The sequence below is a fragment of the Aquarana catesbeiana genome, linkage group LG07 (genome assembly GCF_042186555.1).
Source record: "Aquarana catesbeiana isolate 2022-GZ linkage group LG07, ASM4218655v1, whole genome shotgun sequence".
Classification (NCBI taxonomy): domain Eukaryota; kingdom Metazoa; phylum Chordata; class Amphibia; order Anura; family Ranidae; genus Aquarana; species Aquarana catesbeiana.
In genome coordinates, this window is record NC_133330.1 from 61,696,453 (window position 1) to 61,718,788 (window position 22,336).

Consider the following 22,336-nt stretch of genomic DNA (forward strand, 5'->3'; position numbering starts at 1 on the left):
AACCAGCGACCCTTGTTTACTGCTAGGCGAGAGTGCTAACCACTGCACCACTGTGCCGCCCACAGCCTCTGCTTTCCTGTCAGCCGGATCCTTAAGGATGGGGATTCCTCTACTGGGATAATGGTTGCTTTATTCATTCTGGAAACAGCAGGGTCCACCACTGGTGGGGTAGTCCACTTTTTTAAAAAGTGATTCCTCAAAGTTGTAGCGTACTGAGAAACGCTTGAGGATCACAAAAGGTGACTTAGGTTTACGTATAAGGAATGGGAGCATCCAATCAAATTAAGGCAGATAAGGCAACACCTTTGGTGTGCGAGGTGACTTATGCATACTGAAGGACACAGCCACACCTGTAGCTCCATCAGCCGCATCCTCCATTTTTAAAGTCTCACGCACCGCAGTAATAAGCGCGTCCACCGTGGCTTTTTTACTCGCTACTGTGATCGCTGAAGATTCATCCTCACTATCGGACGGGTTATGGGGCGTGATATTAAGCCCCCCTGGATGGGCTGCATCAGGCACAGAATCAGATGAGACAGACTGAGCAGGGGAAGGCGGGGGACGCTTCCTCCTGGGCCTTTGCCCACACGCTACTTCCACCCGGGATACAAATGACTCTAGGACTGCTGTCAGCACAACCATGGGAAGCTGGGGTTCCAAGCGACCCGCCACCTCCATGAGGGGGTCAGTGGTGGAGATGTGACCCTGAGGCTCCATAAGGAAAGGGCTCCTGTAGTACAAAAAGATCTTTTGCACCACTAAAGGATGCCCCAATGCTCAGGGTACCTATCAGCAGAGAGAGAGATATACAGGGACCCCCCCAAAAGTCTCAATCCTACCAGCCGGAGGAGCACTGCCAATTCGGACCCAGCAACACCATGAATGCCATCTACTTCATATGTCCCGGGACAGGAAAAGGAAAAGAGAGGAGGAAGAGGAGGAGCCCCGACATCTCCACGAGGCTCCAGCGTCTCACTAAACTAAGGAAAAATGGCCACTGTGACATCGGCTACACAAACATGGCCACCGGACGGAGACCAGCCAAACCAAGGGGATATGGCTGCCGTGATATCATCGGGCCTCCCAAACATGGCCGCCGGCCATTTAACATGCTGAAGCATGCTGCCAGGATCCTCTCCAAAAAAGGTACTGTACTCCACCAGGCAGGGTGAACATTTAAGGGGACACCTGTGTGCTCTCTGTACTGGGACCCCCAAACTGCACACTAGCTAACACTGCACACACAGCAGGGCATGCACCTAGGGGTTTCCGCTACACCCTCTGCACTGGAAACCCCCCCCCCTCATACCGCCAGGGCAGGCAGCAGGAGACACACCACCCAGAAGGGGAATGGCTGGGGAGGCAGGGGTCCCTGCTGCCTGCCCTGGGACTCCCACCAATCTGTGGGGGGAGGGGGAAGCATAGCTTAACCAAGGGACTTTAGGATGGGAGGAGGGATCTGACCATCCCTGGAGGGTACCCACGTCCACCCCAAACCGCACAAAGGAGGAGAGGGGGGACTGTACTTACCGATCTATGGTGCGGGTGATCCTCCAGGCAGAACTCCTTGCCACAGAGTGGGGGACTGTCGGCTCAGGGACCGCTGCGACTCGGAACAGAGCCCGTTCAAATGCAACCCTAAGAGATATTTAACTCGCGGGCCAGACTCTGTCCGTTGAGGTTATGACGCGGCCGACCTAGCGCGTAGCTGAGGTCTGCACGCGCTTGCTGGCTGCACTGGGGAGACCACTGGATCTATTTTATCCAGCCCGTCGCCCAGACCGGCAGTTGATTGTAGATCTTCCAGGAGAAAATGCATGGAAGAAAGAAAAAAAGCAAAATTTGCTAGGACCAAAAGATCCCAGCAAGGAGCTAGGTCCTTACTACTGACCAGACAGAAATAAACTGAATACCTAAAGCAGGGAGGGGGTTATATACTGACTGAGGACAGCCCATGGGCGTAGCCAGATGTTTTCTGCCTAGTCCTACTCCTGTGGAGGCGATATAATCCAACGGTCAAGATTAAGGAGGCGCTGTGTCCGTCGATGAACAAAAGAGAAAAAACATTTATGACAGAAGAAACCCTACCTGTCAGCAGTTAAAAAATGTTTTAGTGTAATACTACTTTAATAATGACTTGTAATAAATATCAGAATTACGTTTTTTGTAATGACCCTCATTTGTACTTTTAAAGTCCCATATGTAGTTGAGATTTCTTGCTGTAATTAATTAGAATGTTAGTACATTTTTCATTTTACATAAAGTGTGACATCCCTACAATCACCATATATTTGAAAGTTTACGATAAAGTGTAGTCACCTCCAGCAATTATGGCGCCAGTGATTTAAGACTGAACATTAATTTGGTAACAAATTCAGAAATCTAGACCATTAGGCTGGGTTCACATCTAAGTCAGGTGCGTCTCCATTCATCATTTCAGGTCCGATTTCAGCCCGAATTTTGGGCTGAATTTGGACCTGAAATGGACCAAAAGATGCACAGGGCTCCTGTGCAATTGGCACCAGAGCCTCTGCGGAGATGTGAGAGCCGGTCACAATCTCTTGCTATGCGAATTGGATGTGGGGAAACCGCATCCAATTAGCATAGGCGTGAACCCAGCCTTACTGCATCAATATTAGAGCAGTTGACATGTATAAATACAATACAGCTTTTGATGATTGGTCATGTAGTCCCTTGCAATTGTGGAAACCATATGTCACTTTGCTCCAAGGGTCAAACATCTCAGCTGAGAGTCTTGGATAACATGTATACTGACCAGACAGAAGGATGGAGCTAAGCCTTATTCCATGACCCAATAGCCTATAGCACATTTAGCATTATATGGATAAGCATGGGTATCCATACATAACAAGAGCAGAATGCTTCAATACAAATGATCATGGAGTACAGAGTGTATATGAGAGCAGCCGGGAGTGAGCTGAATAAGCAGCAGCTGTGGATGGAAGTTTCAGGGTAGAAGCAGACCAAGATGGCTCAGCTGCACAGACAAATGCGCTAATAGTTTAAAGTGTAAGGCACTTACCTCACTGGGGTTCTGGGAAAACAAACGTACAAATCATCAACAGGTAGGTTCACGCCAAGTATATCATTAAGGAAGAACTCCACTAAGTACTATTTGCCTCTAAGTTCATTATATTATTTCAATATACTGTTTAGAAAAAAAACAACAACCTGTTAGGCTTCATTCACATGGGGCGTATTACAATGTACACCTGTGCGAGGGCCGCACAGGTTTTCTGTGTATCCCTGTGCTAGCAGTCCCGACGACGTTGATTGGGATGCAGCAGCAGCTGCCCACAGCCGTTGCTTTCAATTTGACATCCAAACTCACACCAGCTGCATTCATGTCAAATTGGGAGCAGTGGTTGTGTCCGTGCAGCCGCCGCGTTCCAACTGACAAGAATGGGACTGTCTGCACAGGGATGAACGAAACACATGTGCATCCATAGGTGGCTAAACACAGCCCTTGAACAAGCATATGCTATATCATGCCCTGTGTAAACGAGGCCATATGGGGTTTCCATTTCTTTCTGTTCATGCACATATGGAAGGAAAAAAAAACTGGAGCTGTATGAGGCCACACAGACAACAAATCATCCTGGCTCTCTCATTTAAGATAGTAGCTAATATGCATATGATGAACCTTCCCAGCACTGGAAATTCAGACTGATGAGACCAAAAAAGCTCTATCTTCAAAAAAATAAAAAAATAAAAATCTGAGTTCTTCTTTAAGGAACACTTTTCAGAACACCCTGGGGACAAAGCATGATAACTGCAGTATGGCACAGTGTAGTATCAAAGGAAATTCAATGCACATACAGGTGCAAATGCGCCCCAACAGGTCTTGTACAATTAGGCCCCTTTCACACTGGTGCGCTTTTGCCACACTTTTCCAAGGCAACAAAGGTGCAAGAAAACTTTTCATCAATAAATCCAAAGTAAATGTTCACACTGCAGGTGTGCTGTGCTTTGAAAAGTCTTGCATTCTTGGTGCAGTTTTTCAAAAGAGCACCAAAAAGGCACCTTTCATTGTAAGTCAATGGGAGCACATCAGTTTGAAAGGGCTCTTAAAGAGGAAGTAAACCCTGATGGGTTTTACATCCCCTTTACTCCCCTGCAAAGTAAAAGGATAATGGACTAGTATGCATCGCATACTACCCCATTATGTGCCACTTACCTGCAAACAAAGCCTGCGATGTCCCCCACTGGTGGCCGCGTCCATCTTCACCCCTCTTCCTTCCGGGCCGTGGACTCCTGGTTTGTGACTGGCTGGAATCACATGAGGTCATGCACACGCAGGAGCCGACGGCACAGGCCCTTCCTTCAGTGCGCATGCGCCAATGACGTCGGAGCAAGCTTATATGGTAAATATCTCCTAAACCGCGCACGTTTAGGAGATATTTCCAGTACCTACAGGTAAGCCTTATTATAGGCTTACCTGTAGGTAAAAGTGGTGTGCAAGGGTTTACAACCACTTTAAGGGTCAATTCACAAAGCTTTACCGCATGTGATAAGGGTATAAGGTTACTCGTGCGATAAGGGTATAAAGTCCAATTCACAAACGGACCAAAGAGTAAAAAAGGTTGTGATAATTATCACCAGGGTTTTGCTGATGGTATCACATGCGGTATTTGTAAAAAAAAAAAACAGCCTGGGGGTTGGGGGATCCCAGATCCTGCCCCCCCATGTGAATGAGTATGGGGTACGTGGTACCCCTACCCATTCACCAAAAAAGTGTGCAAAAATAATGCAAATACATCGTCAAACATGCCGCATGGGACCCAAAAAAGAAAAAAGGTTTGCTCCCGTTGAATGCTTCCCACGGTCTGCCTGCTCCGCCGTTTAACAGGTTTTATATAGGCAAGGGGTGGGACCACACCGGTGATGTCACTTGTTGGCCCCGCCCCTCATGACATCACCAACTGGTGCATGCTGGGTCAGCGACTTCACAAGGGGGCGGGACCACCAGGTAACATCACTGGTGTGGTCCCGCCCCTTCGCAATATAAGAATTGTTTTTCTAAAAAATTTTCAATTGTCGGCTTTTTAAAAAAAAATTTTATTTACCACTAAATAGAACAAACACCACATTCGGTATTTAACGGTAAATTCTTAGTGGATTGAACTTTCACAACTGATTTGCCGCATGCGGTATTATACCGCATTTGTTTGCCCGTTATTTAACTCTTAGTGAATCGACCCCTTACTGTGCTGTGAAGCATTTAAGGGCCTTCTCCTATGGCAGCTCAACTGCAATTTGAAGCAGGTAAGATGTCATTGACTACACAACAAAACACCCCACAGTACTTGCCCAATCATTATACTGTATATGAGAAAGGTAAGTATTTTGTTTTTTAAACTAGAGGCACATTAGACAGGTCCACTTTGCTGATTGCTAGACTGATTATTAATGTTTTGCTGTGTTGTGCACTTTGTAAATGCCTTCCCCCACCATGTTCCATTATGTCAGTTTTAAGTAGAAACCTCGCAAACAGCCATGTGCAGGTAAATATTTATATATATCTCTATCTATCTATCTATCTATCTATCTATCTATCTATCTATCTATCTATCTATCTATCTAATATTTGCGCAGCTATTTACCAAAATGAATGCTTTAAGGAAAAAATACACTAATATGTAGTTTAGTGGAAGCAAACACATTATACCCAATTTTTTTTGGCAAGATATAAAAGATTGGGTTACGTTGAGTAAATACCAAACATGTCAAGTCATACGAAGATCTCCATAGGCGACGCTTTAAGAGCCTTCACAGGTTATCAGTTTAGAGTTAACTGTGAACCATGGCCCTAGAATTACTCTCACTCCGACACTCACTACCTTCCATGTGCGCTGCAATTGATGTTTACATACATGTGCTCAAACGGAGCTTTTTATATGGGTTATGTGCAGGGGTGACAGAGGTGCTTTAAATACCTAGAGCTCCGATTAGATTATAGAGGTGAACATGTTTTCTACAGTTAAGCCTACTACACAGTTCAATAGAAACCGACTGACGTTCCGCCCATGTGTATGGCAGAAGAAAGTGGCCGCACACTGGAACGAGAAGTTTGCTTGACAGGAATTTTTATTGTCGCATGCCAGACAGATGATACAGGACCAAAGGTAAAGTTTCACACAGATATACTGTGCTTGTTCACAATCAAGTGGTATATCAAAATCAAGCACAGTAAATGCGTGTAAAACATTAACTTTGGTCCTGTATCATCTGTCTGGTATACGACTATAAAGATTCTTGTGAAGCAAACTTCTCGTTCCATTGTGCGGCCACTTTCTTCTATACATCCAGTTATGGTGGTGAGCACCTGGAGGGATATTGCACCTCGTTGGCCTGAGCGGTGCATGCTTTGTTGTGTGTATGGTAGCCGGTCTGACAGAAGCCGGCCAGCTTCTGTCGAAGGGGCATGACTAGAAAAGGTCTGCCAATTGGCACCTAATCAGCACTCTCAGCCAATGGCTGAGTGTGCTGACTGGAGTGTTGTGGCGGAACATAGGAGCACAGCAGGGGAGATCACTGTACTAACATTGGATTATTAGTACAGCGACATCTACCTGAGCTGTCAGTTGTGTGTACCAGGCTTTAGTGTGTATGCAGTCTTATCTAAAAAAATAAGCCATTCAGGCATAAAAACAAACACATACACACAAAGTGACTTATATATAAATGTGTCTGAACATAAAAGTTCTTGCTTTTTTTTTTTTAGATCAACCAATCATAATCTTTCTCCTAATATCTGGAAGAACTGGATTGGTCCCCAAGCACAATTAGTACCATTCTCCATTCACATACTTTTTATTTTTTTTACAAATAAGGTACAATTATAGTGACTTTGCAATTAATGGGTAAAATAAAAAAATTTAAGATAAGAAGAGAGGAGAGTATATATTACTGACCTGCTGTAGAAGGTGGTGTAGGAGATGACGGCGATGTGAGAGGAGAACTCGTTCCAGAGCCTAATCATCAACATAGAGAAGTCATTGCACTGAGATTTTTAAATCAACTTTTTTTTTACTAAAGCGTATTACTAAGCAAAACCTTTTTTCCCCCCGTTTTTAAAAATAATTAGTAATCAATCAGCTTCTAACTTCAGCTTGTTCAATTAAGCTTTGCTAATGAGAAAATAATTTTTTGGGAGCAGGGACCCCAACTCCAAGCTCACCAGGATAAAGTGCAAGCGGACTATCTCGGTATAGGTAAAAAGGGAATATGCAGTGAGAGTAAAGAGGTGTATATAAAAACATATTTTATTAATACAAAAAAATCAAGACATAATAATAATACAAACTATATTAAAATATGTGCAGATGACATGGAATTTCGACTAGTTTCGCGGGGAACCCACTTCATCAGGAAATATGTCTGCGAATAAAATACAATGCAATGAGATCTACATTGTTTAATTTGATTTAAAGAAGGGTATAAAAAATAATAATAATAATACCAAGGTGTGGAAAACGTTTTCCACACCTTGGTATTATTATTATTATTTTTTATACCCTTCTTTAAATCAAATTAAACAATGTAGATCTCATTGCATTGTATTTTATTTGCAGACATATTTCCTGATGAAGCGGGTTCCCCACGAAACTAGTCGAAATTCCATGTCATCTGCGCATATTTTAAAGCGGGATTCCGGCCAGCTAAAAAAAATTTTAAAGTCAGCAGCTACAAACACTGTAGCTGCTGACTTTAAATAAGTAGACTTACCTGTCCTGGGTGCCCCCGATGTCGGCCGCCTGAGGCCGAACCATGCCTCGGCTCTCGGGTCCCGGCACCGCCATCCTATGTAAGGGAAACAGGCAGTGGAGCCTTGCGGCTTCACTGCCAGTTTCCTACTGCGAGCGGCGCAGCGATCTGTGAATGGCCCCGTGGTGTTCTGGGAACACACACAGTTCCCAGAAGACAACTGGGCCGCTCACCGAGGAGAAGAACACACCGCGGAATAGGAAGAGGCAGATTAGGAAGACTGCATAGCAACAAGGGTTTAGGTAAGTATAAAATTTTTTTTTTTTCCAAATGTTTTTTTTTTAATTTTTTTTTAGGAATTTTGGTGGCATTTTTTTTTTTTTTACGGGTGGCGCTCCGCTTTAATATAGTTTGTATTATTATTATGTCTTGATTTTTTGTATTAATAAAATCTGTTTTTTATAAATTCTGTTTTTTATATACACCTCTTTACTCTCACTGCATATTCCCTTATTACCTGTACCGAGATAGTCCGCTTGCACTTTATCCCAGCGAGCTTGGAGTCCCTGCTCCCAAAAAATTCTTGTCTCAAATAAATTCGGATGATGGTACAAATTTTATTCAACCCAACTGGTTATGTGAGGCCAGTAAACTCTTCCTAAGCTTTGATAATAAAACCTAGAAGCAGATTGGTTACTATGCAGAGCTGCACCAGGCTTCGTAAATCTTCCCCAATCTCAAGCATATCATACAGGTATTTTTGAAAGTCAAAATTTGCTGTACACAAGTGACTTTTTGAGACCCTGGTGAAGGATGAAGCTTGGCTTTGAAAAGTATCTTATGATGTGTAACAGTCCTATATAGTCAAAACATGTGGAAAAATTTTGTCTACTGTCTAAAGTGACTACCACTTCCTGTCTCTGCTATTTTATGATTGGAGTTTAATGACAGACTTCTATTGCAGCATCTAATTGTTTACATACAGTGCATCCGGAAAGTATTCACATCGCTTCACTTTTTCCACATTTTGTTATGTTACAGCCTTTTTCCAGAATGCATTAAATTCATTATTTTCCTCAAAATTCTACAAACACTACCCCATAATGACAATGTGAAAGAAGTTTGAAAACTTTGCAAATTTATTAAAAATAAAAAACATCACATGTACATAAGTATCCACAGCCTTTGCTCAATACTTTGTTGAAGCACCTTTAGCACCAATTACAGCCGCAAGTCTTTTTGAGTATGATGCCACAAGCTTGGCACACCTATTTTTGGGCAGTTTCTCCCATTCTTCTTTGTGGGACCTCTCAAGTTCCATCGGGTTGGATGAAGAGTATCGGTGCACAGCCATTTTCAGATCTCCCCAGAGATGTTTAATCGGGTTCAAGTCTGGGCTCTGGCTGGGCCACTCAAGGGCATTCACAGAGTTGTCCCATAGCTACTCCTTTGTTATTTTGGCTGTGTGCTTAGGGTTGTTGTCCTGTTGAAAGATGAACCTTCACCCCAGTCTGAGTTCCAGAGTGCTCTGGAGTAGACTTTCATCAAGGATGTCTCTGTACATTTCTGCATTCATCTTCCCCTCAATACTGACTAGTCTCACAGTTCCTGCTGCTGAAAAACATCTCCACAGCATGATGCTGCCACCACCATGCTTTTCTGTAGGGATGGTATTGGCCAGGTGATGAGTGGTGTCTGGTTATCTCCAGACATGGCACTTGCCATTCAGGCCAAAGAATTCAATCTTTGTTTCATCAGACCAGAGAATTATGTTTCTCATGGTCTAAGAGTCCTTCAGGTGCCTTTTGGCAAACTCCAGGCAGGCTGTCGTGCCTTTTACTGAGGAGTGGCTTCCGTTTGGCCATGCTACCATACAGGCTTGATTAATGGAGTGCTGCAGAGATGGTTGTTCTTCTGGAAGGTTCTCCTCTCTCCACAGATAAACACTGGAGCTCTGTCAGAGTGACCATCGGGTGCTTGGTCACCTCCCTGACTAAGGTCCTTCTCCCTCGATCGCTCAGTTTGGCTGGGTGGCCGCTCTAGGAAGAGTCCTGGTGCTTCCAAACTTCTTCCATTTAAGGATGATGGAGGCCATTGTGCTCATTGTGACCTTCAATGCTGCAGAATTTTTTCTGTTCCCTTCCCAAGATCTGTGCCTTGATACAATCTTGTCTCGGAGGTCTACAGACAATTCCTTGGTCTTCGTGGCTTGGTTTGTGCTCTGACATGCACTGTTAACTGTGGGGCCTTTTATAGACAGGTGTGTGCGCCTTTCCAAATCATGTCCAATCAACTGAATTTACCACAGGTGGAATCCAATCATGCTGTAGAAACATCTCAAGGATGATCAGTGGAAACAGGATGGACCAATTTTAAAGTGGTGTTCCAGCCGCAAGTTTTTTTTTTTTTTTCAAAGTCAGCAGCTACAAACACTAGCTGCTGACTTTGAATAAGGACACTTACCTGTCCAGGGAGCCCACAATGTCGGCCACCCGAGGCCGATCCCTCCATCGAATCAGGTGCAGGCTCCGCCATTCCGACTAAGGGAAACCGGCAGTGGTGCTTTGCGACTTCATTGCCAGTTTCCGACTGCGTATGCGCGAGTTCAGCTGCGCTTTGTGAATGGACAGCTTGCCTTCTGGGACACACACAGGTCCCAGAAGACAAAGGGGGTGCTCGCTGAAGAGGACGTGACGTCCTGGGCCGTGGCCTGGGCGAATCGGAAGTACACACGTACTTCCAAAATAGTACTATTGGAAAAAAATACATTTTAATATCCAAAAACAAGGGGTGGAGAGGTGGTCTTTCGTTTAAGACCACCTCTCAAAAGTGGGTGGAACTCCGCTTTAAGCGTCATGGCAAAAGCTGTGAGTACTTACGTGCCACGCATGCTCAGAATAAATTAAGAGACGAAATCTATTGGCTACTGCCCCGATTATAGTCCCAATGTACGTGTATTACGTCACCGCGTTCAGAACGATTGGATTTTCCGACAACTTTGTGCGGCCGTGTGTATGCAAGACAAATTTGAGCCAACATCCGTCGGAAAAAATCCATGGATTTTGTTGTCGGAATGTCCAATCAATGTCGACCCTGTGTACAGGGCATAAGAGTGGCAAGGATGTGGAATTCCCTTCCATAGGAGGTGGTCTCAGCGGGGAGCATCGATAGTTTCAAGAAACTATTAGATAAGCACCTGCACGACCGCAACATACAGGGATATACAATGTAAAACTGACATATAATCACACACATAGGTTGGACTTGATGGACTTGTGTCTTTTTTCAACCTCACCTACTATGTAACAATGTAACTACGTAACAATGTGCTAACAGAATCACTGAAACTCTGCCAGAAAACAAAACACAGTGGAAAGTGTTAATGCACAACACCTACCGACCGATCTCCTTCCCAACTAAATTTCCTGCAACTCTCCTTTTTCCTTAAAAATGCTGCAGCTGCTGTCGATTCCCCCCATGACAGAATTACGGGGAGGTGTTCCCCGTACTGTCTGTCAGTTTTTTAAATCAGCGCGGCTGTGCAGGGCTTCACCCACACGGCCGCGTCATTCAGACACACATCCTTTGCGGCCGAGGCTTGTAATTCTCAATGAACTACCATGGTGCTGTGGAGTGCTGTGGTAGTTCATGGATTCTTCCTGTCAGTGTATATGCTTGCCCATACGGGTACACAGATACACTGACAGATCTGCAGGAGACCTACATGGCACCAGCGATCTGCTGATTGCTGGTGCAATGCTTTACAGGCTCCAAAATGAATAAATAAATGCACATTTTTTTATCTGCAAAAAAAATTAAAAAATTGCATTTTTAATTTTTTTTAACAAAGTGAACTTATCCTTTAAAAGAGGAGCTCCAGTCATTTTTCTGTTTATTAAAAGTCAGCAGCTACAAAAAGTGTAGGTGCTGACTTTAAGGCTAGGTTCACACTTTGTGCGGAGCGGCTTGCAACAGGGGGTCCGGTGCATCCCCGTTTACTGCTTCAGGTCTGAATTGGGTCAGAATTTTTGGCTAAATTCGGACCTGAAACGGAGCCAAAGATGCACAGAACCCTTCTACTGTGCGCTCCGCAGCCGCCCAGGAGATGTGTCTGGCTCCATTGAGAGCCAGTCACACTCTCCTGTCATGTGACAAACCCGAATCCAATTTGCATCAGTGTGAAACCAGCCTTAATAAACACGCACTCACTTGTCCCAGGATCCAGCGATGTGGTCACCTGAGCTGTCGCTTCTCTCCCTCTCCTCTCCCCGGCATTTCAACTGTGGGCACCCGGCTGGGACAGCTTGCGGCTTCACTGCTGGGTACACAATGCGCTGCTCCTGCTGAATGATCAGGCAGTCCCAGAAAACTGCAGGGAGGGAGGAGGAGAGGAGAACTTCCGAAATGGGAACAGGTACCTGCCAAAACTAGCTACCCGCCCCCTCCCCCCACTGTAGGGGTGGAGGGGGGGCGAGTGCTTAAAGGGGAACTTCCCCTTTTGGGTGGAGCTCTGCTTTAAGTTGCATCTGGACAACAAAGACTCTATAGTCAGGTTTCAGTTGTTACTTTTACCTGTATTTAACCTAATATTGTATTTAACCCTATGTGACACAGCAGGTTGTGATGCATTATAGTGCACTGGAACACACTAATTTTCTTTAGCGGCCACCAATGCTGCGTGGTTATGTAAACTGAAGCAATAAGACACAAGGCAAACTGCCTTACCTATGCTTTGGGTCTGCATTGGGCTAAACAGCTGAAAGCTGCGCTGGTATGAAACAAAAAAAGCAACATTTTTATAGTCTGTGTTTGAAAATCAAAGCGGTATTAAATCCAAAAACAAAAACACAGCTTACCAATCCAATGCTGCCATTGTTTTTTTTGGTTTTTTATTTTGTACCTGGTGATTGGGCAACACACTTCCTGTATTAGGGTGTCTCCACTATTAATGGATGAGCAATGGAAACATCTTTGGATAGCTGCATTATTAATCTGGGGAGAGGATATTGCATGTGATTCGCACGCGAACTGTGGTGCCGATCGCATGCGATGTCTGTGCAATGCGAGTTCAGCCTGTATGGCTGAACTCGCATTGGATTCGCAGGAAATAGTACAGGGACTTTTTTTACCCCGCACACTGGAATCAGATCGCAAGGGTGTTCATGTGTGAGTTCACAGTTCGCACTGTGATCTGATCTGGGGGTGTCATTAACATTGTATTGACAGCCGCAGTGGTTCGCAGAGGGCAGTTTGAACTGCCTGTGGGAGATTCGATGTGGGAACCAGCGCTGTAATCATGCTGGTTCCCGCATCTCATGTGTGAGAACCTAAGCTGACAGTGGGAATCCCTTCCATGGAGCTACTATGTTCTCCTGGCAGGGGGCAGGGGAACACACAGTGATTATTTCTAGTGGCTACAGCCGCTGGTAATACTCATGAAAAATCCGACAGGCTGCTTGTACCCAAGTTGATCAATCGATCAACTTGGGTACAAGCAGCCTTCCCACATATGGTTCGAATTTCGGCCGATCCCTGCTGAGCCGGCCAAGGTTTGAATCGTTCATGGCTGGCTTTAGATGCACTAGCAGATTCAGATGGACTTGAGCAAAAAAAATAACCACTTGAGCTCCAGAAGGGTTTACCCCTTTCATGACCAGAGCATTCTTTACTATTCAGCACTGTGATACTTTAACTGGTAATTGCACAGCCATGCAACACTGTACGCAAATTACAGTTTTATAATTTTTTTCACACAAATAGAACTTTTGATGGTGTTTGATCACCACTGTTTTTTTTGTTTTTTTGTTTTTTTGCAATATAAACAAAAACAAAAAATATATATATTTTCTATTATAGAACATATCCAATAAAAAATAAAAAAAAATGTTGTCATCAATGTATTCTGCTAAAAAAACAAAACAAAAAAATAACTCAATAAGTGTATATTAATTGGTTTGTGTGAACGTTATAGCATCTACACACCATGGTATTTATATTGGAATTTACACAGCTATGACACTATACCGTGTAAATTCCAATATGATGGTGATCAGCAACTTATAGTGTGGAGGACAATCTGGCTCTAGCTGATGCTGGCTGACACTGACATTGATATCAATAGTGACACTAATACAATGATCAGTGCTAATACTGTACACAGTCACTGTACTAATGACACTGGCTGGGAAGGGGTTAACATTTGATGGCAAATAAAGGGCTGTGTTCCTAACAATGTGCAATGTGTGCTGTAATTACTTAAATATTGGTCTGTTTTTTACCGGATCGCTGTTTACAAATCACACAGAGTTCTGTATGTGATTGAGCACAGCCGGTCAGCTGACTTCAGCCAAAATCATTGGCCAGTACCAGCAAGACGCCCGTCCGGCAGCTGCCACCCGCTTCCAGTACAACTACTGTGGGTGGGCAGCAAGCGGTTAAAGCTGAACTACAGCTTATGCTTTTTAAGCAGTTACAGCAATACGTTATTTTTCTTTTTGGGATAAAGATGTTACATAAAAGAATAAAATCTGACCATTGTAAGCATTCCTGACAGTGTTAAAGTGATTGCAAACCCTATACAACCTCTTTCACCTACAAGTAAGCCTAGTTTAAGGCTTACCTGTAGGTACTGGTAATATCTCCTAAACCTACACTGTTTAGGAGATATTTACAATTCCAAGTACGATGAGTTGTTCGGCGCATGCGCACTTTAGAAAGGGCACACTGTGCCGTTTCTAGCTGGGGACATGCTGTGACTGGAGGCTCCTGCGCACATGAGCGGGAGTGACGTCACGTGACTCCGGCCAGTCACAGAGCCCGAGTTCGCGGCCCCGGAAGGAAGAGGGGCGAAGATGGATGCTGACATCACACACAAGCTTCTGTGTCAGGTAAGTGACACATAATGAGCTACTATCAGGGCTGGACTGGGACAAAAATTTGGCCCTGGACTTCACCCAGACTGGCCCACTTTGACAGGTCTCTCCCATGCCGGCTTGCCACCCAAGCCCCCCCCCCCCCCCCCACTAGCTATTAGCCGTTCTACATTATTTCTCTTATAGGCAGTACCAGTGGGGAAGCTAGACATTATTTCACCTGGGGCAAAGAATCAGTTTGGTGCCCCCCCCCCCCAATGGAACAAGATTAGGCAGGAAAGTGAGGCCGCCCTCCTTCCAGATCGTATGATGAGCTTCTAAGTGTTGACTCCTGAGCATCATGTCTGTATTCAGGTGCGCTGCATAACTAGCCAGGGAGAGGAGGTGAGCACTGCGGGGGGGACAGAGGACTGGAGGGAGGCAGCGGTCCACTGTCACTGAAATCGGCCCACTGAGCCATCGGCCCACCGGGAAACTCCCTGTAGTCCCAATGGCCAGTACATACCTGGCTACTATGCAATGCATAGTAGCCCATTATGCTTTACCTTTGCAGGGAAACAAAGAGGAAGTAAAATCCATCAGGGTTTGCTTCCTCTTTAAATGGTTTGTCTCAACCATCTAACTAGCCGGATCATTTCTTTTGCTTTTGGGTTTATTACCGCTTTAAATTTCTACAAAATACTTACAGCTATAGGAATGAATGAAGAATTGTTTAAAAGTGCTTTACTGCTTGTTCGGAAAATATAAACTACTTTGAGTGTATAATCTGGGCACAGGTTCACTTTAAAGAGACAATGCTACGGCTGTAAAAGGAGGATGCTTCATACCTGAATTGTTTGAGTTGCTGCATTTCATCGACTGCTCCTCTCCAGAATCACAGTTTGTGCGTTTTGACTTCTAAAGAAAGCAAGATGGGACAGAACATTTAAGGATGTTTAACCAAAATCAGTCAAGCATTTAAAAAAATAATATTGCTTAAAACAGAACAGCCCAAAAAAAAGATAATTACTAGCCTAGAAATTATTGCCCCTGCAGTACTTTTTTTTCTCCACTAGTTTTCCTGTCTGTAAAAATGTAAAATAATGCATTTGGGTGGCAAAAATATGAATGCAATCTATACACTGGGGGGAGAACCTCTGGGGGAATCTAGGATGGAAAAGGACCTGGGGGCCCTGGTAGATGATAGGCTCAGCAATGGCATGCAATGCCAAGCTGCTGCTAACAAAGCAAACAAAATACTGGCATGCATTAAAAAGGGGATCGACTCCAGAGATAAAACGATAATTCTCCCGCTCTACAAGACTCTGGTCCAGCCGCACCTAGAGTATGCTCTCCAGTCCTCAGGAAGGATGTACTGGAAATGGAGTGAGTACAAAGAAGGGCAATAAAGCTAATAAAGGGTTTGGAGGATATTGGTTATAAGGAAAGGTTGCGAGCACTGAGAAGAGAAGCTTGAGAGGGGATATGATTTTAATTTACAAATACCATACTGGTAACCCCACAATAGGGATAAGACTTTTTCGCGGAAGAGAGCTTAATAAGACATGCGGCCACTCATTATTTTTCTAAAAAATTGCAACACCACCATTTTATTCTCTAGGGCCTCTGCCTAAATATATTTTATATATATATATATATATATATATATATATATATATATATATATATATATATATATATATATATACACACACACACAGTGGGGACAGAAAGTATTCAGATCCCCTTAAATTTTTCACTCTTTGTTATATTGCAGCCATTTGCTAAGATCATTTAAGTTCATTTTTTTTCCTCATTAATGTACACACAGCACCCCATATTGACAGAAAAACACAGAATTGTTGACATTTTTGCAGATTTATTAAAAAAGAAAACCTGAAATATCACATGGTCCTAATTATTCAGACCCTTTGCTGTGACACTTATATATTTAACTCAGGTGCTGTCCATTTCTTCTGATCATCCTTGAGATGGTTCTACACCTTTATTTGAGTCCAGCTGTGTTTGATTATACTGATTGGACTTGATTAGGAAAGCCACACACCTGTCTCTATAAGACCTTACAGCTCACAGTGCATGTCAGAGCAAATGAGAATCATGAGGTCAAAGGAACTGCCTGAAGAGCTCAGAGACAGAATTGTGGCAAGGCACAGATCTGGCCAAGGTTACAAAAAAATTTCTGCTGCACTTAAGGTTCCTAAGAGCACAGTGGCCTCCATAATCCTTTAATGGAAGACGTTTGGGATGACCAGAACCCTTCCTAGAGCTGGCCGTCCGGGCAAATTCTCTCACCAAGGGGGAGAAGAGCCTTGGTGAGAGAGGTAAAGAAGAACCCAAAGATCACTGTGGCTGAGCTCCAGAGATGCAGTCGGGAGATGGGAGAAAGTTGTAGAAAGTCAACCATCACTGCAGCCCTCCGCCAAAGTCTCATTTTAATGTCGCATTTTAAAGTCGTTGTTTAGACAGAAACGATCAATACATAGTTATACATAGATGTTGCTAAAAGAAATTGTACAGAGATGAAAAAGTCAGGGTTTAAATGAATCCCTCAGAGTAACAGAACACTTAACTAGTAGCTAATCTAATCCAGTGTTATTTTTCTTTATTATATCCCAGTCTTACTTTTTAGCAGTTAGGTTACTTTCTTTTCTGTATCCCCGAGTATATCAAAGTTCTAAATCTTCGGGACTGCAAGTTCCTTGATTCCTGTGTGCTGCCTGTAGTGTGTACCGTATGTGTCTGAACACATCACCAGAGAGAGCTGTCTGAACTGCACATGCATTCTGGGAAGATTCTGTCCCTGCTGGGAATGTGCATGTCAGGGCGGCTCAAGAGAGATCCTGCTAGGAAAAGGAGCCACCCATTACGTTGGAAAGACTGCACAAAACAGGAAACAATTATGATGTAAGGTATGCTGCTACATTTATTGTTCCACAGAGTGCTTATTAACACTTTAACATTTGTGGTCATCTAAAGCCCTATTAAACCAAAAAAAAAAGAAGCTTTTTCGGACATTGTTATATTCACTTACTTTTCTTGCCAATATTTTCCTCTTTTTCTTTTCCTCCTCTGACCCATGATGTGACTGTGCTCGAGTCAGTCGTCTGTGCTGGTACATCTACAGTACAGGTGTACAGAAAGCATAATTTAATACATGACCTCATCAGACATATATATATATATATATATATATACATATATATATTATAAATAAAAAATTACCAATTTCTGCTCTTCTACAAGTCTCTTCTCCATACATTCTTTGGCTGTTTTGAGGGCTTCTTTTAACTTGGTAGGAATCTGGAAATAGTAAAAATAAAGACTGGTTAAAAATGAAACAGAATAAAATAACTTCCATCTTGGATGTTCTTTCATCGTTCTGCCAGCAGGTGGCAGAAAAATCCAGCAGCAACTCAAGTGTGTTTTATAACCTGACGTACAATCTTCAACATTCTTTGAAACCAAGATGAACTAACAGGTATCAAATTGTGCTCATGCTAACAAATTCAGGATACATGATACAAAACCTGGGTCATCTAAGACAAAAAATGGATAGGTTTAGCTGACCACAGTTGTTTAGAAGGGACAGAGTAACATTTCACATAAGGCTCATGTACCCTAGCAGCGTTTTTGGCAGCGTTTTTTTGCCAAAGCTCCTAAACTCAAACGCTATAAAAGCCTATCTGTCCATGTACACACATACTTTTAGCAGAGTTTAGGAGCTGCTGCGTTTAAGTGAGGTTAAACCTCCTTCTCCTGAACGCGGAAGAATTGTGTTCCGCGGCAAATTGTAGGCCTGGTGTAGATTAAGCCTAAGTGTAAAGGAGGAGGAAAATTTGGAATTTTTTTGGTACATTCTGCATGGGCAATGGAAAATACCTCCTTTCTGCGGAACGAAAGTATATGAGAAAAAAAAACAAAAAAAAAAAAAAACATGTTTTTACTTTTATCCAGGGCTTCATTCAAGTTCTTCTTACTTCCTGACACAGTGACAACGGTTTCACCAGACAGGAAGTGAGGGAAAACCTGAAATGGGGACACAGAAGTATGCAATGGACAGGGGTTCTAGCCTTCCCATACTCTAAAAAAAAAATGTACTTCTGTCTGTGTTGCTTTTGTGAATTTCCTCTTACTTGCTGTCTAGTGAAACAGTTGTCACAAGGACAGTACATGGGGGGAAATCTCTCTAACGGAGCCCCAGATAACAGTAAAACCTGTCTCCGGTTCAAACCCCTCCCCACTCTATGCAAAACTAACAAAGTACGTTTTTGCTGGACATGCACTTTAAAATGAATGAGTCAGCAGAGGAAACATCACAGGGAGATCATAATAATACTATGATTTGTGGAAACCTGATCATCACACCACATATGAGCTTGTTGGACATTTCATTTCAAATTCATGGGCATTATTATGGAGTCGGTTCTCCCCTTTGTGGCTATAAGGCCTCATTCACATGGGGCATTTTAATCCGTGCCATCTGCAGGGCCATGTTTTACTGGAATGGGGAAACAGGAAACACAGGTATAGTGTGCATCCCTGTGCCGGCAGTCCCATTGCTGTCCCCCCTTTTTTTTTTTTTTTTACAGGATTTCGGAATAATCAATTCTCTCCCTGTACAGGCCACTCAAGTTCCTTCAGAAAAAAACTCATCAAACCATGTCTTTTTGGAGCTGGCTTTCTGTACAGGGGCACAGTCATGCTGGAAGAGAAAAGAGCCTTCCCCAAACTGTTGCCACAAGTGCACAATTGAAAAAAATTATCTGAGTATTCTGTAGAACAGTACTCTTCACTGGAGATTGTATAGAAATCCAAACACCCTGAGACTGCTGCTGGGAGCGGCCATCTTGGATGTGATGTCAGCAGCCACAGCAGACTCAGATGCCACTCTAAAATATTCCCCTTCTCTTCTACCCCATTAGCTACATAACAGGTAAGGGGGTGAGGAACCAAGGAGCTGGGCCAGCACAGAGAATAATTAGACACTCTCAGAGGAGAGTGCTATGAAATGCAAAAGGGGAGAGGACTGTGCTAGGGAATTTTCCTGGAGTGGTCAAATGTTCTAGCAAATTCAGAAGAACCTTGCAAATAAATACAATTTATTTATAGAAAAGAAAAACACTTTAAAAGTAAGTATTTAAAATACTTGATTTTTCTGTACTTTTAGCTGCAATTTGTTTTGTTTTTTTAAATAGTGACGGAGTCTCTCAAACACCCAATCCACATGATTATGTAGGGGACGTGAAATTTGTCTACATGTTTTTTTTTTTTTTTATTAAACATGCCACAAAAAGACATCCATACATTCAGTATTTAGGTCTCAGACGGTTATTACCTTAAATTGAGGTTTTTCAGTATTCACCAGTGTCACATCACTGAACAACCTGCAAAACAAAATACATATATATTGAGCGTAAAGATTGGTATACAAGAGGGATTCTGTTGGTTAATGAACATACGAACCAATAAAAAGGTACTCTTTAGTAACTAATTCCATTCCTAGATTTGGTTGAAATGGTGGAAGCATGCAGCGGGAGGAAAAAAAAACAAAAAAACCCAAAAACCGGAAAACCCTCTTACACGCCACTGATGACAGGTGGGTGTCTCGCAGCTAAGTATCTCCAACCATCGGTTTCCAGCTATGCACACAATAGTGCCCAGAAACTGCTGGAGGGATTATAGCTGATTGGCCGTTTATAGCAAAGGATTCCTGCTCAGAATTCCAGCGCAGTAAGTACTTATGAACAAGTCAAGGGGTTTCCATTTTCAAATGGCAAACACCACTTAGGGCTCTTTTAAACTTGCTTCAAAACATGGCTTTGGACACGAAAGCCAGTCAAAGCTCCGTCACTTAATAAAATGGTTAGACTTTGCAATTGCTTTGCTTCCAAAATTACACCCCATGTTCCAAATCATAACTGTAACTTACACAAGGATAAAGACTGGCTGCCCACCCCTATGTCACAGCACTGAGACAAACAGCAGCTCGGTCACATAAGAGGATGGTAAATGAGTCACATGGTTCTCCATATCCAGAAGTACTGGATTTTTTTCTTTGCTTCTGGTGGCTGAGCAGAGTTGGGGGAACAAGAGAAGGGCAAGCATGTAGGGAGAAGGGCAACCTGTTTTACTCTAAATTAGCAAAGCAGAGGTTAAATCTGAACTCTTACAATCAGTATACTTATCACTCTACACCAGTGCATAACATGTCATATTCTTAATGCACACCCATCACACTGCCCATCGGGGCCAGCTATGCTTTCCAGCAACAGGTAACAGTACAGTTCACAAGGCTTTCGCAACCATTATAGATTAATAATCTGCTCAGTACTAGGCCCACCAGGGAAAGTCCCAGGATATCCAGCCAGGGTGACCACTGAGGATGATCTCAGGCGTGTTCGCAAACAGCACGTGCAGAGCCCGCCAGGAAGTCGGCACTGCACAGCGCTAATCACAAGCAGTGAGACATTTCCTGATCTCTGCAGCTGCGCATCGGGATAATGTTTCACTGCTTGTGATTAGCGCTGTGCAGTGCCGACTTCCTGGCGGGCTCTGCACGTCATGTTTGCGAACACGCCTGAGATCATCCTTAGTGACCACAATGTATCGAATTTACCAGGGCGCCCTCTATGTTGGAAGATAAGCCTCTCTAGCCATAAAGTGTCTCCCATTTGAGCAATCCATTCCTTTAACGTGGGAGGGGTAACTGCCTTCTACAAAGAATGATCAAGCAAGCCTGAAAAAGGGATTTAGCTATAGCTGGTTTAGAGTCATCCTCAGGGGGGAGGTCATCCAAAATGCCCAGTATGCATGGCTCGGGGTCTGTCGGGAAAAGGCCTTATTAATAGTGTTCAGAACCCCTGACCAGCATAGGTGTAGCTTGTGGCAGCGCCACATCATGTGGATTAGGTCCCCGTGGTCTCTAGCGCACCGATGACAGTCAGAGTCCATTCTCACTCCCATTCTAAACAACCCTGTGGGCCTAAAATGTACCCGCAAGACAATGTACAACTGGGACATGCGTTGCGCTACATTGAGGGAGGACAGCTGGACAGCCTGTAGGGCCTCTTCCCACTGTTCTTCCTCAAACATGCCTACATCATTTTCCCACTTGCTCGCCACCGCTTAAGGGAAGCCAGTCAGGAATACCGACAATAGCACTGAATAACAGCTAGAAATAAAGCCTTTGAAATAGGACACTTCCTTCATGTAATGAAATATGGGAGTTGGGGATAACGCCCACAGTGTCTCACTGGATTGAGCCCTGACAGCATGTTGCAGGTGCATATAATAAAGGTACATCGTCTGTGGGAGTCTAAATCGCTCCCGCAAATCAGAGAAAGAGCTCAATCTGCCTTTTGCAAAAATGTGCTTCAGGTGCGTGACTCCGTGTTTCCTCCACCGAGCCCCACATGTCACGGACTTCAGTTCCGCAAAGTATCCATTGTCCCAAATTGAACTATATCTAGTAAAGCCTTCAACAGCCTGTAAGTCTCTGACCTTGTTCTACACCTTTTGAATCAGGGCAAATGTAGGGAACCGTTTAGTAACAAGAACTTTAACTTGGCTTATCCCCCCGCTCCTCCATCAGCCGACACTCTCCTCTTCTCCCTGACACTCAGACTTGTGTGCAAAGCCACTGGCCCTGCATTGTACTTGACAACGTTAGAGGGTCTGCCACTGCCAAAATGCCTTAGAGAACAGGCAGTAGTCAGGGCCTGTCACATAGCATGGAG

At 43.7% G+C, this 22,336-nt stretch overlaps 1 protein-coding gene across 1 annotated transcript in view; it reads right to left on the minus strand.

The window, feature by feature from the left end:
• The window catches only part of PXK (PX domain containing serine/threonine kinase like), a 136,388-nt gene that overhangs the window by 16,825 nt on the left and 97,227 nt on the right, over positions 1-22,336 (minus strand). Inside the window, exons 13-17 of the mRNA XM_073592217.1 lie at positions 19,936-19,984; positions 17,823-17,900; positions 17,632-17,718; positions 15,428-15,497; positions 6,936-6,995 (exon numbers count right to left, since the gene is read on the minus strand). Of these exons, the coding sequence (XP_073448318.1) occupies positions 6,936-6,995; positions 15,428-15,497; positions 17,632-17,718; positions 17,823-17,900; positions 19,936-19,984 (344 nt within the window). The remainder of the gene's footprint in view (positions 1-6,935; positions 6,996-15,427; positions 15,498-17,631; positions 17,719-17,822; positions 17,901-19,935; positions 19,985-22,336) is intronic.